General features: G+C 41.9%; 1 protein-coding gene across 3 annotated transcripts in view; it reads left to right on the top strand.

Annotated features, from left to right (window-relative positions):
• The window catches only part of ano3 (anoctamin 3), a gene marked incomplete at its 5' end in the record, with an annotated part of 46,250 nt that overhangs the window by 11,301 nt on the left and 17,518 nt on the right, over window positions 1-17,431 (top strand). For 2 of the 3 annotated variants that reach the window (XM_084554803.1, XM_084554804.1), the window contains 3 exons: window positions 14,294-14,500; window positions 16,931-17,061; window positions 17,209-17,364. In XM_084554803.1, coding sequence (XP_084410929.1) covers window positions 14,294-14,500; window positions 16,931-17,061; window positions 17,209-17,364 — 494 coding nt within the window. The remainder of the gene's footprint in view (window positions 1-14,293; window positions 14,501-16,930; window positions 17,062-17,208; window positions 17,365-17,431) is intronic. The other variant, XM_084554805.1, reaches the window with a different exon arrangement.

Below are 17,431 nucleotides of genomic sequence, written 5' to 3'. Positions count from 1 at the left end.
ATGCAAGCAGGCAGATGGTTTTATAGATAGAGACATTAATTTCATGACAGATTTGGGCAGAGCTATCTAATCTGTTGGTTACAGTATATATTTAAACTGGCTACTGTAAGATATTAGGCAGGCATCGGTTTTATGTAACGGTGAGTCGACCATGATGTGTAAAAGGTGCTTTTTTATCGAATTTGTGCGTGCTGAGAAAAAACAAGCAGTTTTCCAAAACGACAAAACAAAGAGGCTCCTTTGTTCTGTGTGTGTGTGTGTCTGGTCTGGCAGTTACCAGCTTTAACACTTTCACAGTCTTTAAATAGTGAGTGATTGTTTTGTTGCTAGGTTATGAAAACAGTCCAGGAAGAAGTTCTGCTGGGACCCAAGGATACTTATCCGTGTCTGTAAAACTCACAGCTTCTGTTGACTATCTTGTGACAACTTTAATATTGAAGACAATGAAATTTGCCTTCTCCTTCCCTCAGGAGGTGTGTATGCGCAACGACACAACACAGGCTTTGCAGAAAATCCTCTGACGTGGTAGGAATCGCAAACAATCAGTGGGCTTAAGAAGATAGTAAAGGACAGGGGACATATACAGATTGAAAGAGAAGGAAGATGTTTAATCTCCTCAAATGATGAAACCCAGAGGTTGTGCCAGGATTGTGTAATGGGGTCCTGAACTTCATAAACCGGTGGTAAAACCTGCCATCTGCTCTGAGGTGTGTTCACGGTCAGGATGTCTGGCTCTGCAGACACGTGACAGACAGACAATAGACAACAGTGTCTGCGGAGCAAATCATTTAATATTTTAGTTAATGTAAAGTAGAATAGTGTTTTTTTTATCAGTTGTTCACATAAATACAACCAAAGTGTTCAGTGCTGTAACACTTTGGTATCTAAGAAAATAACACTGTATCAATAACCTGTTCAGCTAACTCTGTAAATATACACTGATCGGCCACAATATTAAAACCACTGACAGGAGAAGTAAATAACATTCACCATCTTGTGACAATTCAATGTTCTGCTGGGAAACATTTGGACCTGGCATTCATGTGGATGTTATTTAGGGTGTATTCACACCTGCCTTGTTTAGTTCGATTAAAACGAACTCAAGTTCGTTTCCTTGCTTGGTTCGGACCTTTTTGACTGGTGTGAATACAATCACTCGAACTCTGGTGCGGACCAAACAAGCGGACCGAGACCCAGCTGAGGAGGTGGTCTCGGAGCGGTTCCTACCGAACCCTGGTGCGGTTCCTTTATGGTGTGAAAGCAGCCCGACCTCGATCCGACCCAAGTTGAAAAAATCTACCTTTTTGGATTTGACGAGCTCCCGTAGTTTTCGCGCATCTATCAAGAAGCGTCTGTGTGTCTGTCTGTCTGTGGCACGCATATGTCGCGAACCGTTGGCCCGATTGATTTGAAACTGGGCAGGTGTCTCGCTACGGGCACGAAGATGTGCACTGCTAAGTTTGACGTTGTTTGGATAAGAAATGTAAAATATATCGGTAAAATAGATTTTCTCCACTCTAACTGATGACAGTTCTAAATTATTGCGCTGGCTCAAACGCTAGATGGTAACCATGGCAACGGAGACTCAACGTTATTTTACAGTTTACAGACAAAACATGAGTGATTTGATCATCTATCTATAAATCAAGAATTTCTTTTAACTTATTTGGTGAGTTTGTGTCTGTCTGTCTGTGGCACGCTGATTTGAAACTGGGCAGGTGTCTTTGTGGGGAGGAGACATGGGTCACGACAATGGTCACAACTGAAAAATCTTCTTCAGCTCCCACTATAGGAATACATACTTCCGACGGGCACTGCACTAGTTATGGGAAATGTAGGATAGCCCAGTGACACACACAACAGAGAGAGACACGTGAAGCAAACAAACGCAGGTAGGTTAGGTAGAGATGAGCCGTGGCTTAACCGAGCTCTGAGGAGACACGCTACCTCCTAGATATCTGGGCAGATGTCCAGATATCTCAAATGCTGGAGAAAACACATAAAAATGCAGAAGTATATAAGATTTTTAGTAAACAAATGAGAGAGAGGGGATTCCAGCGCTCAGTTTATAAACCATATTGCTAGCATAATAACAAGTAGACCTACAGTACGCAAAGTCTCCATTGTAGCCTATTTACGTGGGACATTTGGCTTCCTTCTTTACCCCGCCTATACGTTTACCAGCCAATGGCTGAACGACCTTAGCACATGTGTTTTTGTTTATAAATTCTGGTCCGGTTGCAATTAATCACAGTGTGAAAGCGAACCGCACTAAAAAAAAAAAAAAAGAAAAAAAAAATTGGTCCGGACCAAAGCAAGTGAACTAACGGACCTTCCTGGTGTGAATACGCCCTAAGACATGTACCACCCACCTAGACCAGACCAGACACCCCAACCCCATAGCAATGACATTCCTTGATGGCTGAACCATCAAAAAAAAAAACAAAAAAAAAAACAGCACAATGTGTTGACCTGGCCTCCAAACTCACTAGGTCCCAAACTGATCAAGTATCTGTGGGATGCACTGAAACAAGCCTGATCCACTTCCCTCAACCCATAGGACCCAAAGGACCCCCACTAACAATATTCTGTTACCAGACACCACAGGACACCCTCAGAAGAGCCATGTCCATTCTCTGTTGAGTCAGAACTGTTTTGGAGGCACAAGAGAGACCTACACAATATTAGGAAGGTGGACATAATGTTCTCCATTGCATCCCTTACAAATCATTCATTCATCTTCTGTAACCGCTTGTCCTGTGAAGGGTGGCGGAGGAGCTGGAGCCTATCCCAGCTGTCATCAGGCGAGAGGCGGTGTATGCCCTGGAAAAGGTCGCCAGTCTATCGCAGGGCTCCGTTACAAATCAAATAATAATTTCTTTTCTCCACAAAATCCCACATTAGTAGAACAAGTGAAGAAGCTGCAGTCGTGGTATCACTGATATATTAGTTTTTATGCTGATTTAAGGTTATCAGCTGTAGTTGTTGCATACCTCTTCATCCAACGTACTCTATCATATACACTATATTACCAAAAGTATTCGCTCACCTGCCTTTACTCATTCTATGAACTGAAGTGCCATCCCATTCCTAACTCATAGAATTCAATATGATGTCGGTCCACCTTTTGCAGCTATTACAGCTTCAACTCTTCTGGGAAGACTGTCCACAAGGTTGAGGAGAGTGTTTATAGGAATTTTTGACCATTCTTCCAAAAGCGCATTGGTGAGGTCACACACTGATGTTGGTCGAGAAGGCCTGGCTCTCAGTCTCCGCTCTAATTCATCCCAAAGGTGTTCTATCGGGTTCAGGTCAGGACTCTGTGCAGGCCAGTCAAGTTCATCCACACCAGACTCTGTCATCCACGTCTTTATGGACCTTGCTTTGTGCACTGGTGCACAGTCATGTTGGAAGAGGAAGGGGCCCGCTCCAAACTGTTCCCACAAGGTTGGGAGCATGGAATTGTCCAAAATGTTTTGGTATCCTGAAGCATTCAATGTTCCTTTCACTGGAACTAAGGGGCCAAGCCCAGCTCCTGAAAAACAACCCCATACCATAATTCCTCCTCCACCAAATTTCACAGTTGGCACAATGCAATCTGAAATGTACCGTTCTCCTGGCAACCTCCAAACCCAGACTCGTCCATCAGATTGCCAGATGGAAAAGCGTGATTCATCACTCCAGAGAACGCGTCTCCACTGCTCTAGAGGCCAGTGGCGGCGTGCTTTACACCATTGCATCCGACGCCTTGCATTGCACTTGGTGATGTGTGGCTTGGCTGCAGCTGCTCGGCCATGGAAACCCATTCCATGAAGCTCTCTGCGTACTGTACTTGGGCTAATCTGAAGGTCACATGAAGTTTGTAGCTCTGTAGCAATTGACTGTGCAGAAAGTCGGCGACCTCTTTGCACTATGCGCTTCAGCATCCGCTGACCCCTCTCCGTCACTTTACGTGGCCTACCACTTCGTGGCTGAGTTGCTGTTTTTCCCAAACGCTTCCATTTTGTTATAATAGAGCTGACAGTTGACTGTGGAATATTTAGGAGCGAGGAAATTTCACGACTGGATTTGTTGCACAAGTGGCATCCTATGACAGTTCCACGCTGGAATTCACTGAGCTCCTGAGAGCGGCCCATTCTTTCACAAATGTCTTGTTTCACAGTCTGCATGCCTGAGTGCTTGAATTTATACACCTGGGGCCAGGCCAAGTGATTAGAACACCTGATTCTGATCATTTGAATGGGTGAGCGAATACTTTTGGTAATATAGTGTATATGGTGTCAGATTGTGTCAGATAAAGACGACACTAATTTAAGTGGATTAAAGTCAAATTCCCACTTTTTCAGTATTTTGCTGGTGCAATCCTTTTCCATGAAATCGGTCGCCGTCTCTAGTTTCAAATACAAATCATTGAGACACAAAATGTGAGGTGAATATTAAGCGGCTGCTAAATGCCGCTCTTAGCACTCCATGTGAACTTAGCTCCATGTGTATATGTTCTTTGATATGCTGCCAGGAGGAGGATGAAACGCGCTTTAAATGCTTAGAGAATGTTTCTGTAGGAGAGGCTGTTAGCCTCGCCTCCATCTAGCCTCGATGGCGTCCTGGAAGATAAGCAAGGGAGTGGACATTTAGTGTTTAAAGGTGGGCCAGCACAGTTTTAATGCAACAACAAGACTATCGTGAAATTATCAGCTCACTTAATTTTAATGACGACACTCTAGATTCATGCCAATCTGTTATTAGAGCTAAAAAAAAAAAAAAAAAACTGAAACAACATAACACTGTGACGCTGGTACCAGCGGCATGGACAGCACTACACATCAAATGAAGCTCTTATTACTTGGTATTGGCTAAAAGCTATTAAGACTATTGAAGATGTTTTTATATGACTAGTATAAAAGTGGCCACTATCTACCACACTTTAGTGTCAGGACTTGATAAAGAACTGAGTGGAATCTCCTCAGTAAATCGTCTCCGGCTTGAATTTCTTGGTCAGTCCTTTTCATGAGCCGGCTGAATTAAACCGTCTATCTGAGGGTGTTACGTGTTTCTACGGTTCTCTGTGAAGTAGAAAAAGACTTCTCGCATTAAACCGCCGAAGCTCCAAGTTAGGGCAGCCTTAAATACCATGAGGACACAGAGGCCTCAGGGACTAAGCCGTGCTTTAGTGTTCGTTTCTCATAATCTGGAAGACTGAGATGAGGAGCGCACCGTGGAATAATTTTCCCAGGTTTTCGCACATATGTCAAGGCTGTGTCCTGCTGCACTCCAGTTTTGTTGGTTCTGACTTCCGTGGCTCCTCATACTTTGTGAAGAAAAAACATCGTACACCGATTCATATGTTTTGTACACTTATTTGACGTCACCTCTTCTATAAAATACAACTTCATTAATCTGTCGCCACAATTTGGCAACTGATTCAAGGTCTGTGTGAAACCAGTCTCTAGGAAGACATGTCAGTTAAAAGGTGAATGAATTTGTTAACTTAGGTGATTCCTACAAACCCAAATATAGCTACGAATTAAAGTGAGTTGGACAGAACATTCATTATCATTTCCATTCATGTCTTCTAGTCACCAGGAGAGTGGTCGTGCCTTTTCGTAGTCTGTAAGATTAACATGTCAGCTCTCAAAGGCACATATGCAACGTTGAGAAAAACGCCAGCCCTGCCAATAATCACGTTTGTGTTGTTGTTTCACGGCAAGGTCTCACCGTCGCAGCCCATTGGGTGGTTCAAGAATTGGCAACGAGCTGGGACACTGTGTTCAGACACATCTCCTGTCTCCATGCTTGTGTCCACTGGAAATGACGCTGAGTATCATCATGATGCGAGATGCTCTACCGTGGCCAGTTTGTCCTGTCTAGCACCGTTTAATTAAACACTTCAGCGATCACACCTGACACTGGGCACAAACAGTGGGTTTTTGTGTGAACCTGTACAGAACATTACAGATACTGAATAAACCCTTAATGTGACTGAAGCTCTTCACGGCTCATCCTGAAGGACTCTTTGTAGATTCCCCACCATATACTTGACTTGAGTATTTTGTCTGCACTCAGAGCAGCCACTGTTAACCCACAGATGAGCGGTCTCAATGCACATTTGTTTTTCACTCACTAGACGCTTATTAGCAGAGGTAAATCCGTTCATTCCCTGAAGAGTTTCACTGAAAATCTTAAATTTGGTGATGCACGCTGTTTGTGGTACAGTGGTGGCTGCATTTGTGCTGTGACCACTTGCTTTGGAGCAACTTTAACGTTAGGTCCTGGATTATGTTTCTGGCAGCCCCTGCTAAATGACTACACTTCTCAGACAAGCTGTTCTTGTTGCTGAAAAAGTCTCTCATATATTTTTCCTCTAAGAACGATGTCTGCTGGAGCTAAACCAAGCTAGTCAGGCGCAGGCTGAAGTGAAGAATCACACAGACTTAAATATAACCTGCAAAACTCTCAGGAGGTCACAAATCGGTGTTGCCACTTGCTAGCAGAGAGCGCGCTTAGGCTACATTATCAGGCAGTTTTATTCTGCAATTAAAATACGAAACACGATAGGCTGCACTAATTGAATACATTTGCAGCAACAATAGAAGCAAATAAGTAACTGATAATGACGACAATAAAAATGCTGATTTCTCTAGGGATGGCACACGGGACCTCAACGTAACACCACTTCTGCCTCCATGGGACAGTTTTTATTAACGCACCACAACAATGATTTTGACCTGCTTCTCTGAACCTTTGGTGCAGTATTTTGTTTTTCTTCTTTGACCACTCTTTTATAGCAGGGATACCCTAAAATGATCTCTTCAAGGGGTAGATGGAAACAAAAAAAGTGTTGTGTTTGAAATGGTCCTGATGCTCAATGTTCCTCAGTTAAAAGCTGCGATGCTCAGAGTGCTATGGGCTGAACACAGATGAATAATTGAAGGTATAGAAAGAGGGAACATAGAGGCATGATGGGAAACAACCCACTGACCTGAATTCACTTTGTGCTACTTTCTTGCCTCTTGCAGATAAACTATGTGTGTGTGTGTGTGTGTGTGGTCGCTTCAGGTCTTTCGCGCCGAATGGGAGAAATGTGACTAAAAGCAGCATTCTCGTACAGTCTCTACCTCGGTTTCACAGCACTGTTTTGCTCCTTCTAAAATGTGACAGCTTGTTACTGATCATAACATCCTTGACGTTTTTTTAAATTAAATGTTTGTTCCTCCAGCTGGCTCAGAGTAGATTGGCTGCATTGGCACGCAGACACTTCGAGTGGTAGTGCTGTGACAACACCAGAGAGATGCCAGACATTTCAAATTCTGACAGAAATAATCAAGGGGGGTATAATGAACTGATAAACAACCTCAGTTCTTCATTTACATATTTATCTCACACACACACACTCACATTTATAAGCTAGTATGCAGAACGGAGTTTATTGTTGCCTACAGTATACAAATGTATACAATGTTATAACCCCACAAACGCACTGATCAAAAAAATCCTTTTAATCTGTTATCAGAACACCGTCATGGACAAGCCAAGCTGCACAAGAGAAATCCAAATCCCAGATCACAACCTTTCCTGAAGCTCGTCCAGCTCCATGTCAGATGAGCCTGAGTGGGTGTTTGTGAGACTGCCATCAAGAACCTGTGTAATGCTGAGGCAGAGAAAATTCAGAGGTGTTTTTTAACCGCATCACCTCACAGCAACAGTGTCCTTTTCCCCTGGACTCTCAGTGACGTCCATACCACAAACACGTGCACGTACAGTCCGTGCAAACACACGCGCGGGATTAACTTTCTCCTCATAAACCAGTTTTAGCCAGAGCACAGCGAGATTAAATGCAGGATTTCACATTAGATGAACCCTTTATATATTTATATAGACTTCCACAATGGACTGTCTTCAGACGGTACTGCACAACTGCTCTGACAGTGGGGCAGAGTTCACAGTCTGGCTGCATGAGAAAACGAGGCCACAGCTTTGGAACGAAGCAGCGATTGTCAGATAACTATTATCATAGTCTGAGGTGAGTCTGATGTGACCAGAGTTTTTTCTTCTTTCTCCTGAAATGTTCTGAAATTTCCATGGAAGCAATTTCACACAACACCAACCCCGTCCAATTCTTCTATTTTAAACTTGAGGTCCCTCCTGGGACAGCTAACCCGTGCCCCTACAGACCCATTAGCTTCCTCTGTGCTAATGCATCATCTCAGACATGTTGAGCTTTGTCGTCTGCTGGGATTACCTGGGCCGTTAAATGTGCATTTCTGATAATATTTGTAGCTACAACTCAAGAGACATTCTTTTTTGATAAGCCCAGTGGTGACATAGAGATCACTTAACTAGACAGGTATATTTAATAAGAATACATCCATAATTCAGTCTAATCCGCAGTGAACAGGAAATTATGACACTTTAGGAGCCTAGACACCTCAGTGGACGCTCACTGATTTACTTCTCAGTCATAAAGCAAAGCTTATTGCAGCTGCTAAGTATTTGCTGGACTATAAAATATCTGGTTTCTGCAGCATTACTGCAGATGTAGTTGGCACGGTATGCCTCCTCACAGAATAATTGTTTAACAAGCTGCAGCTTGATGTTGATTTAAAATATTGGATTTAATAAAATTGCCTGAAATATGAAAACCAGCAGGGAAGAACACTGTGTGTATGTTGGCTGTGAAATGAAAGCACTGGGAAATCAACTGTTATGAGCCTGAAGACAAATTACATGACAAAAAGACAAATAGATGCTTTAGTGGTTGTAATTTGCAGTGACTAATCAGGCCTTTATATTTGAAAGATTTTTATTTTCAAACTATTTTTAAAAACCAATGTCTTGAGCAGAGTGGATTCTAGCTGCAAGAATAAATTTGCTTTCATGCACATCCATTTATTTTCTTTCTTAGTTATTCATTGTACATGCAGTGGGGCTCACGACTTTTATTCTTTTCATATGTGTGGGGCTGTGCAGGAAGTAAACAGCATGACTTGTGGTTCCCCTGGGTCTGCGAGCGAGCATCTTCGGCTGGCACCGTTCTCACCCAACAGCACTGGGGAATCCCATTGAGATCAATGTCATTAAAATGAGTTATTGCGCAGCCTGCAGCGCAGACCCTCTGGGTGCAAGGAGCGGATTATCAATTCATGTTTCAGCTGAACGTTTCGGGAAGGTCGTTGAGAGAATTCCTCACTGGAGGTGAACGTAAGTCACGTTCCCATTTAGAGAGGGTGCCTTTATTTCATGTATATGTATGTATGTCAGGAGCTGCGGCACAGAAGCTGCTGCCTGGTGTGAAGGTCGGGTCCAACGTCCTCCTTCTATTGCTGGACATTCATTATCGTTATTAACCTCTGAGGTTCCCTTTTCAATTCATCATCACATCGTCGTTTCAACAGTCTGTTAGCCCCATCAGCATCATCATCATCATCATCATCATCATCACCATCATCACCATACTGCTCTGTTCTTGCTTTAAGAACCCTGAAAATGACCTGTAATGGTTAATAAGACAATGACATGCTAATGAGAATGCAGACTATTGCTATGTATCTCTGAGAAATTGGTTCCAGTAGCAATGTCAATGTTTGTAGTTCAGCTCTGTGATGCACCATCGTGCTGCTGATCTTGAGCCACTGAAGTGAGGGATTTGATAGAGGGGGAGTGCTGATGGTTTTAATGCACTCCTCTATGAAGGACACACATTATTGCCAACACTGTAGCCCCTAAATGGATGGACCGGTTGATGACTTGAAGTGATTTCTCCCTCCCTCCCTTTTTCCACTCCCTCAATGTCAGTTAGTGCTGGTTCTGTTAAATCCTGGATTGAGTTTTTGTTGTTGTTGTTGCTGTTGTTGTTGCAGGATATGATGGCGTATAGGTGAAAAAAAAAAAAAAAAAAGAAATCACAAAATACAAATAATAATACGGTAAAGGCAGTTATTTTTTGTAAACATGCTACCACCACAAGTCTGGTAGATCTTAACATGCTGTTCTCATTCATATTTTACTGCCTCCACATGTATTCCTAAATATGCAATATTGGATATAGCCACAGAATAAATACATAAATACAGTGCCAGTAAATGAAGTGTCATATTAAAGTGCTGAGGTTGAACTTGTGTTATATGCTGACAGCTGCTGCTTTTATTTAAGAGGTAATTATCCAGTGATTTAGTTTTTCACTTCCACAAAGTTGTCTACCACTTAATAAAACACAACAGTTGGAATGAGGGCAGACGCTCAGATCCTCTGACTTTTATTCCCCGGTATTGATCCAGTTCCAAGAAGCCCTTACAGATACTGAATAAATCCTCAGTAGCTATGTTGCTGGACATGACATGAGCAGCAACCAATTAAAACCAGATTAGAGCAGTGAACTTGTGTGATTTCACATCACAGCTGACCCTGAGTGACTCTTCGTACCCCATCAAGACTCTCTGGTGTTCAGACAGAGTATTTTGTTTGTGCTTAGACCAGATCTTTTAGAGCTTGTTGTGAACTCCCAGGTTTTTTGAGCATTTGTTTTTCACATGATATACTATAAGAGGTGTATCTGTTTTTTTTCCTTCTTTCTGAAGCGTGTTATTGCAAATGTTAAATTCACTGATGCACTGCAAGGAAAACTGCACGATACATCATGTTTTACCAGGTTTCTTCTCTAATAATGAACAAACTTAAAAACTATGCCAAGTTTAAGTTCATAGACCTTGACATAATTTAGCATTACATAGCTTTGTGGCATTTTGAGAGAGAAAGGGCAAACTGTGCATAGCTATCATCACGTCCTGTTGTGCTTTAGCTGCTGGCTACAAATGGTGGTAGCGCATGAGAATGGTTATGGCCACAGAGATGTCATATTGGTTGCTAAATAGAAATGCTTATTAGTTGAGCTTTCCTTATTGCTGAACCATTGTCTTATGTATTTTAACAAAAAGAAAGGTGGTTACTAAAGTCAAAGAAAGACAGTCAGACACCGGATGAAGTGAAGAATTACAAAGATTTAAATGTTCAGTGTTCAGGCTTTAAAGGCATCGTTGAGGAGAAACATAATAAGATATTCATGATTGTGTTTTTATTAGAGCTTTTAATGACCTTTAACTTTGAATGAGTCCTTTACATCTACAAAGAGAGCAGATTCTTTTCTACGAAGGCCGCCATGTCATATTTCTATGGTAACCCAGAATGGACAAACCAAATACACTATTGGTACTAGAGAGGATAGAGCGTTTTTAGAGTTGAGTGAAGGAGTGTTATGGCGGCACAGTGGCGAGGTGATTAGCACTGATGCCTCACAGCGAGAAGGTCCCGGGTTCGAATCCATGGGCGGACTGGGCCTTTCTGCGTGGAGTTTGCATGTTCTCCCTGTGTCTGGGTACTCCAGCTTCCTCCCACTGTCCAAAGACATGCTCATTGATTCTAAATTGGCCGTAGGTGTGCATGTGAGTGTGAATGGTTGTCTGTCTCTCTGTGTTAGCCCTGCGATAGACTCGCAACCTGGCGACTTCTCGCCCAATGACAGCAGACCCCACGACCCTTCACAGGAATAAGCGGTTACAGAAGATGAATGAATGAAGGAGTGTTATTCATTTGGTTGCAGTTTGCACTCTCACCACTAGACTCACCACTACCTCTTACACATTGGTCCTTTAAAAAATCTGTCTTATTACTGCAGTATTGTTTGTCTGTTAGCCCCATCATCATCATCCTGTTATTGTGCTGCAGAAAGAAAGAAGAAATGACCATTAATGGTCCAGTAGTATATTGAATTCTGTTAGTGTGCTGGTCCTATTACGTACTAGCAATGGGTTTTCTTATTTTAATTTAACTTAATTTATTTGTTTAATTATTGTGTTGTTAATCATTTTATGTAAATACAGCTATTACTACTAGTATGGTAGACCTCAATATGAAAATCAATCTTAAAAAGATTATTATGGGTGTACAGTGTGTCTTCTGTATGTTATTAGTATTCATATTTGACTTCTTTCTGCCAGTGTGTACTGCATATTTTCTTGAATATGGAAAATATACTGCATGTAGCCATAGAATAAATACATAAATATTTGTGAATGTAGTGTTACATTAAAGTGCTGCAGTTGAACTTGTATTAGCAAATGGGCTTCAGCTGCTTTATTCCAGAGTTAAAACTCTGGCTGACTCACAACAGTCAGATATAAAACAGCATAGTCAAAAGTACTGCAGCACAGGCTGAGATATTCATATTGATCAAGGTCCAAAAACTCAATTATTTTCAATATTGTAACTCAGTAGGATGTAGTTATACCTACCACTCCTGCTGATATAACACAAACTACATCACCAGGGTTATTTTTTTCTGATTTTAGAGGCCTTCAGACCTGCGTCATACAGCTGTTACTCACAGGCTGAATACTTGCAACGTCATAATTAACCTTGTGTGGTGCACAGCTATTTTTATACGTTCTTAACACTTATTCATCATCTGTCTAGCTGCAAGATCTGTTAACATCCAGTCATACTCACTGACTTTACAGCCAATATATTTGTGACGGGGCGGCACAGTGGAGTGGTGGTTAGCACTGATGCCTCACAGCAAGATGGTTCCGGGTTCGAATCCATGGGCCGACTGGGCCTTTCTGTGTGGAGTTTGCATGTTCTTCCTCTGTTCTCTCCGGGTGCTCCAGCTTCCTCCCACTGTCCAAAGACATGCTGGTTAGGCTTATTGGTGATTCTAAATTGGCCGTAGGTGGGCACGTGTGTTCGCCCTGCCTTTCGTCCAATGACAGCTGGGATAGGCTCCAGCGTCCCCACGATCCTTCACAGGACAAGCGGTTACAGAAGATGAATGAATTAATGAATATTTGTGACTGTGCCATTTGTTAACATAACTATTTTAATCACGCCAGCCTCCTTCTCAACCACCTATTTTAGTATCGTTTACTGAGGTATAATGGATGAAACACTGCAGCTTTGTTCATACGTTGATACAGGTGGTTCTAACCACACTACTGATGTCTGTGTTAGTGAACAAAAAAATCTCCTCTAAAACTATCTACTTCACTTTTTTGTTGTTCAGTTTTTAAATGCAAATTACGCCTCAATGAAATGTGCATGTTAATAATGTGTAATGAATTTACCGAAATGTCTACAAATTTAGCTACAATCAAACTTTTAAGCAGTCTGAAACAAGCTCTTAGTAAGTAAAGCAATCAGCTGAGGCAGTGTACCTGAAGCTGACTGTTCTTCAAGACGTACTGTTCTTCAAACATTGCTTTTCTTTAGTTAATTTTCCATTTTAAACATTTTTTCACAGATCTTTTTTTTTCCTCCTTGTCCGCCTCCTGCAGTCTCCTCCTCCAACTTTCATCTCCTTTTGCTTGGAGAGCTTCCCAACTGCTCTTTACCCCTCTGAAGCACCTTCTCTGTTTTGGGGGGTCTGTAAAGAGGCTTTACAGGAAACTTGCTTTTTTTTATGGCCGTCTTGAACTCCTCGTCTTTTTGTTGTCTAGGAGGATAACCTTCATCTTAAGAGCTTAATGTACTCTGTCAGGGACTTCATCTCTGTGATGGCATTGTACAGAGCATCTCTCAGTCCCTGTATGAGATCAGATGGAGCTGTAGACATATGTAGGTTTAGTCGATCGGAACAATAGACACACAGAAAACACACAACCTGTACACTTATTCTCACAGATGTCACTGCAGGACTCCTTGTAGCTCTCCTCAACTCTTACATATTTGATGAAAACCAGACATGTTCGTACAGCATTCTTACTTACAAATGAAGTGACAGTTGAGTTTGTCTGGGGTTAAGTTAGTATATTATTAATGTCGTGACACAAAACATTGAAAAGTTAGGAGACGTAGGAGAGGAAATGCACAGTAGATAGGATGTAGGAGCTTTGCTGCTGAAAGAGGTGGTGTCAGACTTCTACAATGATGAAGGACCATTTTCACTGAGTGTCATTTTACTTTAGATAAGTTAGAGTGCAGACCAACACCTAAATATTCCACAAAGTATAAAGACTAAACTATCGCATGGCCCCTCACCTTAGTGACTATTCACAGCATGACAGTCAGTCTTTTTCACTATAGACATATTGTGATGATAATATTAATAAAGTCTGTTTTCCATTTATGTTTTACACGTCAAGTATAGGAACTTAGTGTTGTGCATGTTTTAGAAATATACATTTTTTTTTATTTGTTACTCTACTGTACAAACTCGGCAAAAAAAAACGACTTCAGTTTTTTGCTTTCTGTACTTCGAGTGACCTGTGTAATGAGATGCACATTTCCTCTGTCGCTTTGTTCTCAGGCATGCACACCAGCATCAGCGAGATCCTGAAGGAGAAGAGCCTGAAGCCGTCTCGCCGCAGCCTGCCCTGCCTGGCTCAGAGTCAGACTCATCCAATCAACCTCAACCACTTCCTGTCTGTCCCTCTGAGCCCGGAGCCCAAACCGGAGGTCGAGGTTCTGAGTCAGAGCATCAGCACCTCCTGCAGCCTCCTCCCCCCACAGACAGGTCAGTCTGCTTACTTTCCTATGCCCATTATCTGAGTTTCCTACTCCCATTAGTGGATGAGACGGTGGCTGCATCAGTTTGCATGTTTAAGTTTTCTGTTGTGGTGTCTGCATTGGTTAGTCAGTGTTACAACAGCTTGATGGAAAACAGGATAATACTGAATTTCACACTAGTAAACACAGTGTCAATCACTTAGGGTATATACTGCTTGATTTTGTGTTATTATCCCTCATGGATGGTTTCAACTTTTAACTTGTTTTCCCTGTAGATGACTTCTGATTTAATGTAGATGTGATATAGTCATTTCAAAATTATTTCACAATTTGTTTAAGATATTTATTTTACTGACAAGGTCTATGTGTGGCGTTATTTCCCCGTTGTGCTTTTTATTTATTTATCTTTGCCTCCATATTGATTAATTTCAAACATTACCTGCAAGAATTATTTTCTTATTGTCTGAGCGGTGCGGTAATAATTTGCTGCTGTCTCTGCACTGATGGTACTGGTTACGACACCAGTCTTCAAAATCGTGGTGACATTTAAGTCATGTGCAGAATATTGACTGAACAGATTGTGTTCATGCTGCAGGGGTTTTTAAGAAAGCAATGGGCGAAGTTACAGCTGTCTGGTGCACATTTAGAGGCAGTGAGAAAGCGTGTGAAAATGCATTTGAATGAAAAACAATACGCCATTGTGCAGATACAGTACCATAGAAAAGCCGTCAGAGGGAAGATTATTCAGTCTTATAAATATCTTATTAATATATTCAGGGGCGGGTTGACAGTGAGAACACTGTTTTCGTTGCAGCACAAAACTAGCCCAGCACGCTTCCTGACCATGAAATGCCCTATTTTCGACCCTTTGGTATTTTGGTGCTGAGTGCAGCGTCCAAAACTGGGAATGCATCCAGATGAGACGGTGCAAGGTGTTTCTATTTTGGTGGGAAGTGGCTGTTTGGAGCTGTGCTGCGAATAGATGTCTGAGGAACAGGTCTGATTTCTTCTTTTTTTTTTTTCTCTCCTGCCCCGAGGGGAATGCAGACAGAAGGAGAGTGTGCGGACAGAACAACCAGCCGGGGGTTGATGGACAAGGACATGATCCTTCAGCAGCTTCCGACCTGTGGACAATGACAGATTTGTTCAAGCCAAATAAACCGCTGCTGGAGTTTCACTGTTACCTTAAACTGGAAAATCAGTTAATCACATGATGTATAGTATTAAACATTTGTTAACTTTGCATATGAAATGATGCAGAGGTATACAGAGGTATAATTAAGAGGGTGACTCACATCACCTACAGTTTGAAGCTTCTTAAAGATGCAGCTGATCACTGATTTTTATGCCAGTCCTTAATTGATTAAGTGATTTTATATTCAAGACTTCTTCCTTTCTCTGTGCTTTAAATGTGAAGACGTGGTGTGATCTGGTATTCAGTCTCCCTTTGGATTATTTTCAACGCCACATGTTGCCCAGACTTTATGAGTCATTTGTCAGCTCAGTGGACGCTTTCATCTCCAGATCTAAATGGATTTAGAGGAAACTGTGGAGGAAACTAATATTTATGTCTGCAAAGAAGACATATCACCCCACGTCTTTCTGGACTAGATACGCACAGGAGTGTTGTATGTTGTATACTGGAGGGAAGTGCTTTTGGTGTTTAGGATGGTCTGTGGTACAGCTTGAAACTATTCCTCTTTCTGCTAGTGCCAGTAAGCAGCAAGGTGAGCTCAGCAATAGAAAAAGTAGAGCTCACGTGGCAGCTCTTCTCTTGATTCCTTGATTTCCTACACTTGCACGGCAGCATAAAAGGTTTTGACTGTGATAACGCCAGGGCTGTCACAAATGTATTTGACATAATTTGTGCTGCACAAATTTGTGATATGTGTCATCTCCCAGGTCATGAAATTAGAGTGCGTCTATTTTAAGTTTTACCCACGCACAAAAGTTTTCTCCATATAAAAGCAATGGATTTCACACAATATTAAAACAGGAAAAACTGTGTCGTAAAAGAGTTATTGTTTGTCAGCTAGACCCACTTCTCCAGAAAAGAAAATCTGCAAATTTTTCACAAAACTGAGCCTCTGGAACAATTTTTGTACAGTATGTATCTGTTTACCTTGCCTCGCAGTGTTTGGGCACATCAGGGAGATGAGCTAAGATTCAGAAAGGTAGGAAGCTTGGAGAGAGCTTGGCACTCTTTCAAAATCAGTGCATGGACCTGTTAAATTGCATCAGTGTGTTTTTCTGCTGGCACAACCATTTAAATAGCTATTTTTTAAATTTAGCTCAGAGCTATTTTCAGTGCTGGCAGTCAGATGAAGGAATATATTGATTTGAGCAACGACAATAGCTCAATGCACGTGGAATACTATAAACGGGTCCTCGCTGGTTCAATAATGGCCTCATTGATTGTTCCTCTGTCTGTGTGCAGCAGAGGATGGCAAGGATCACTACGTGGAGGAGTCTGAAGTGAGCACGTGTGAAACAAGGGCAGACGAGTCATTTCTGCTACAAAAGCCTGTCACTCGAGCTAAACTAACGGCCCGCACAGATTCGCTGCAGGTACCACGCTCCCAGAAATTCATTTGTAACATTAATAACACAAATCTCCAATCACGATGCCATGATGTTGTTTTAGCTCAGAGAAGCCTCAAGCATTAGCAGTTTTGTCTTTGAAAACATCTAAAGTTCAGAGGTGAACCATTGCAGGGAAAGAATCCAGCTGCTTCTTCGGGGCTCTTTTTCCGAGATGGGAAAAAGCGTATTGACTACATCCTGGTTTATAAGAAGTCCAGTCCGCAGGTGGAGAAGAGGTGCACGTTTGAGAAGAATTTACGAGCCGAGGGCCTGATGCTGGAGAAGGAGGTAGACAATTTTTGTTTGATCTTAGAAGACTTTTAGTTCGCTTGATCTTTCAATGTTACTCCGCTTA

The sequence above is a fragment of the Chelon labrosus genome (assembly GCF_963514085.1).
Source record: "Chelon labrosus genome assembly, chromosome: 11".
In the NCBI taxonomy this organism is placed as follows: domain Eukaryota; kingdom Metazoa; phylum Chordata; class Actinopteri; order Mugiliformes; family Mugilidae; genus Chelon; species Chelon labrosus.
This window is presented reverse-complemented; position numbering and strand designations above follow the sequence as displayed.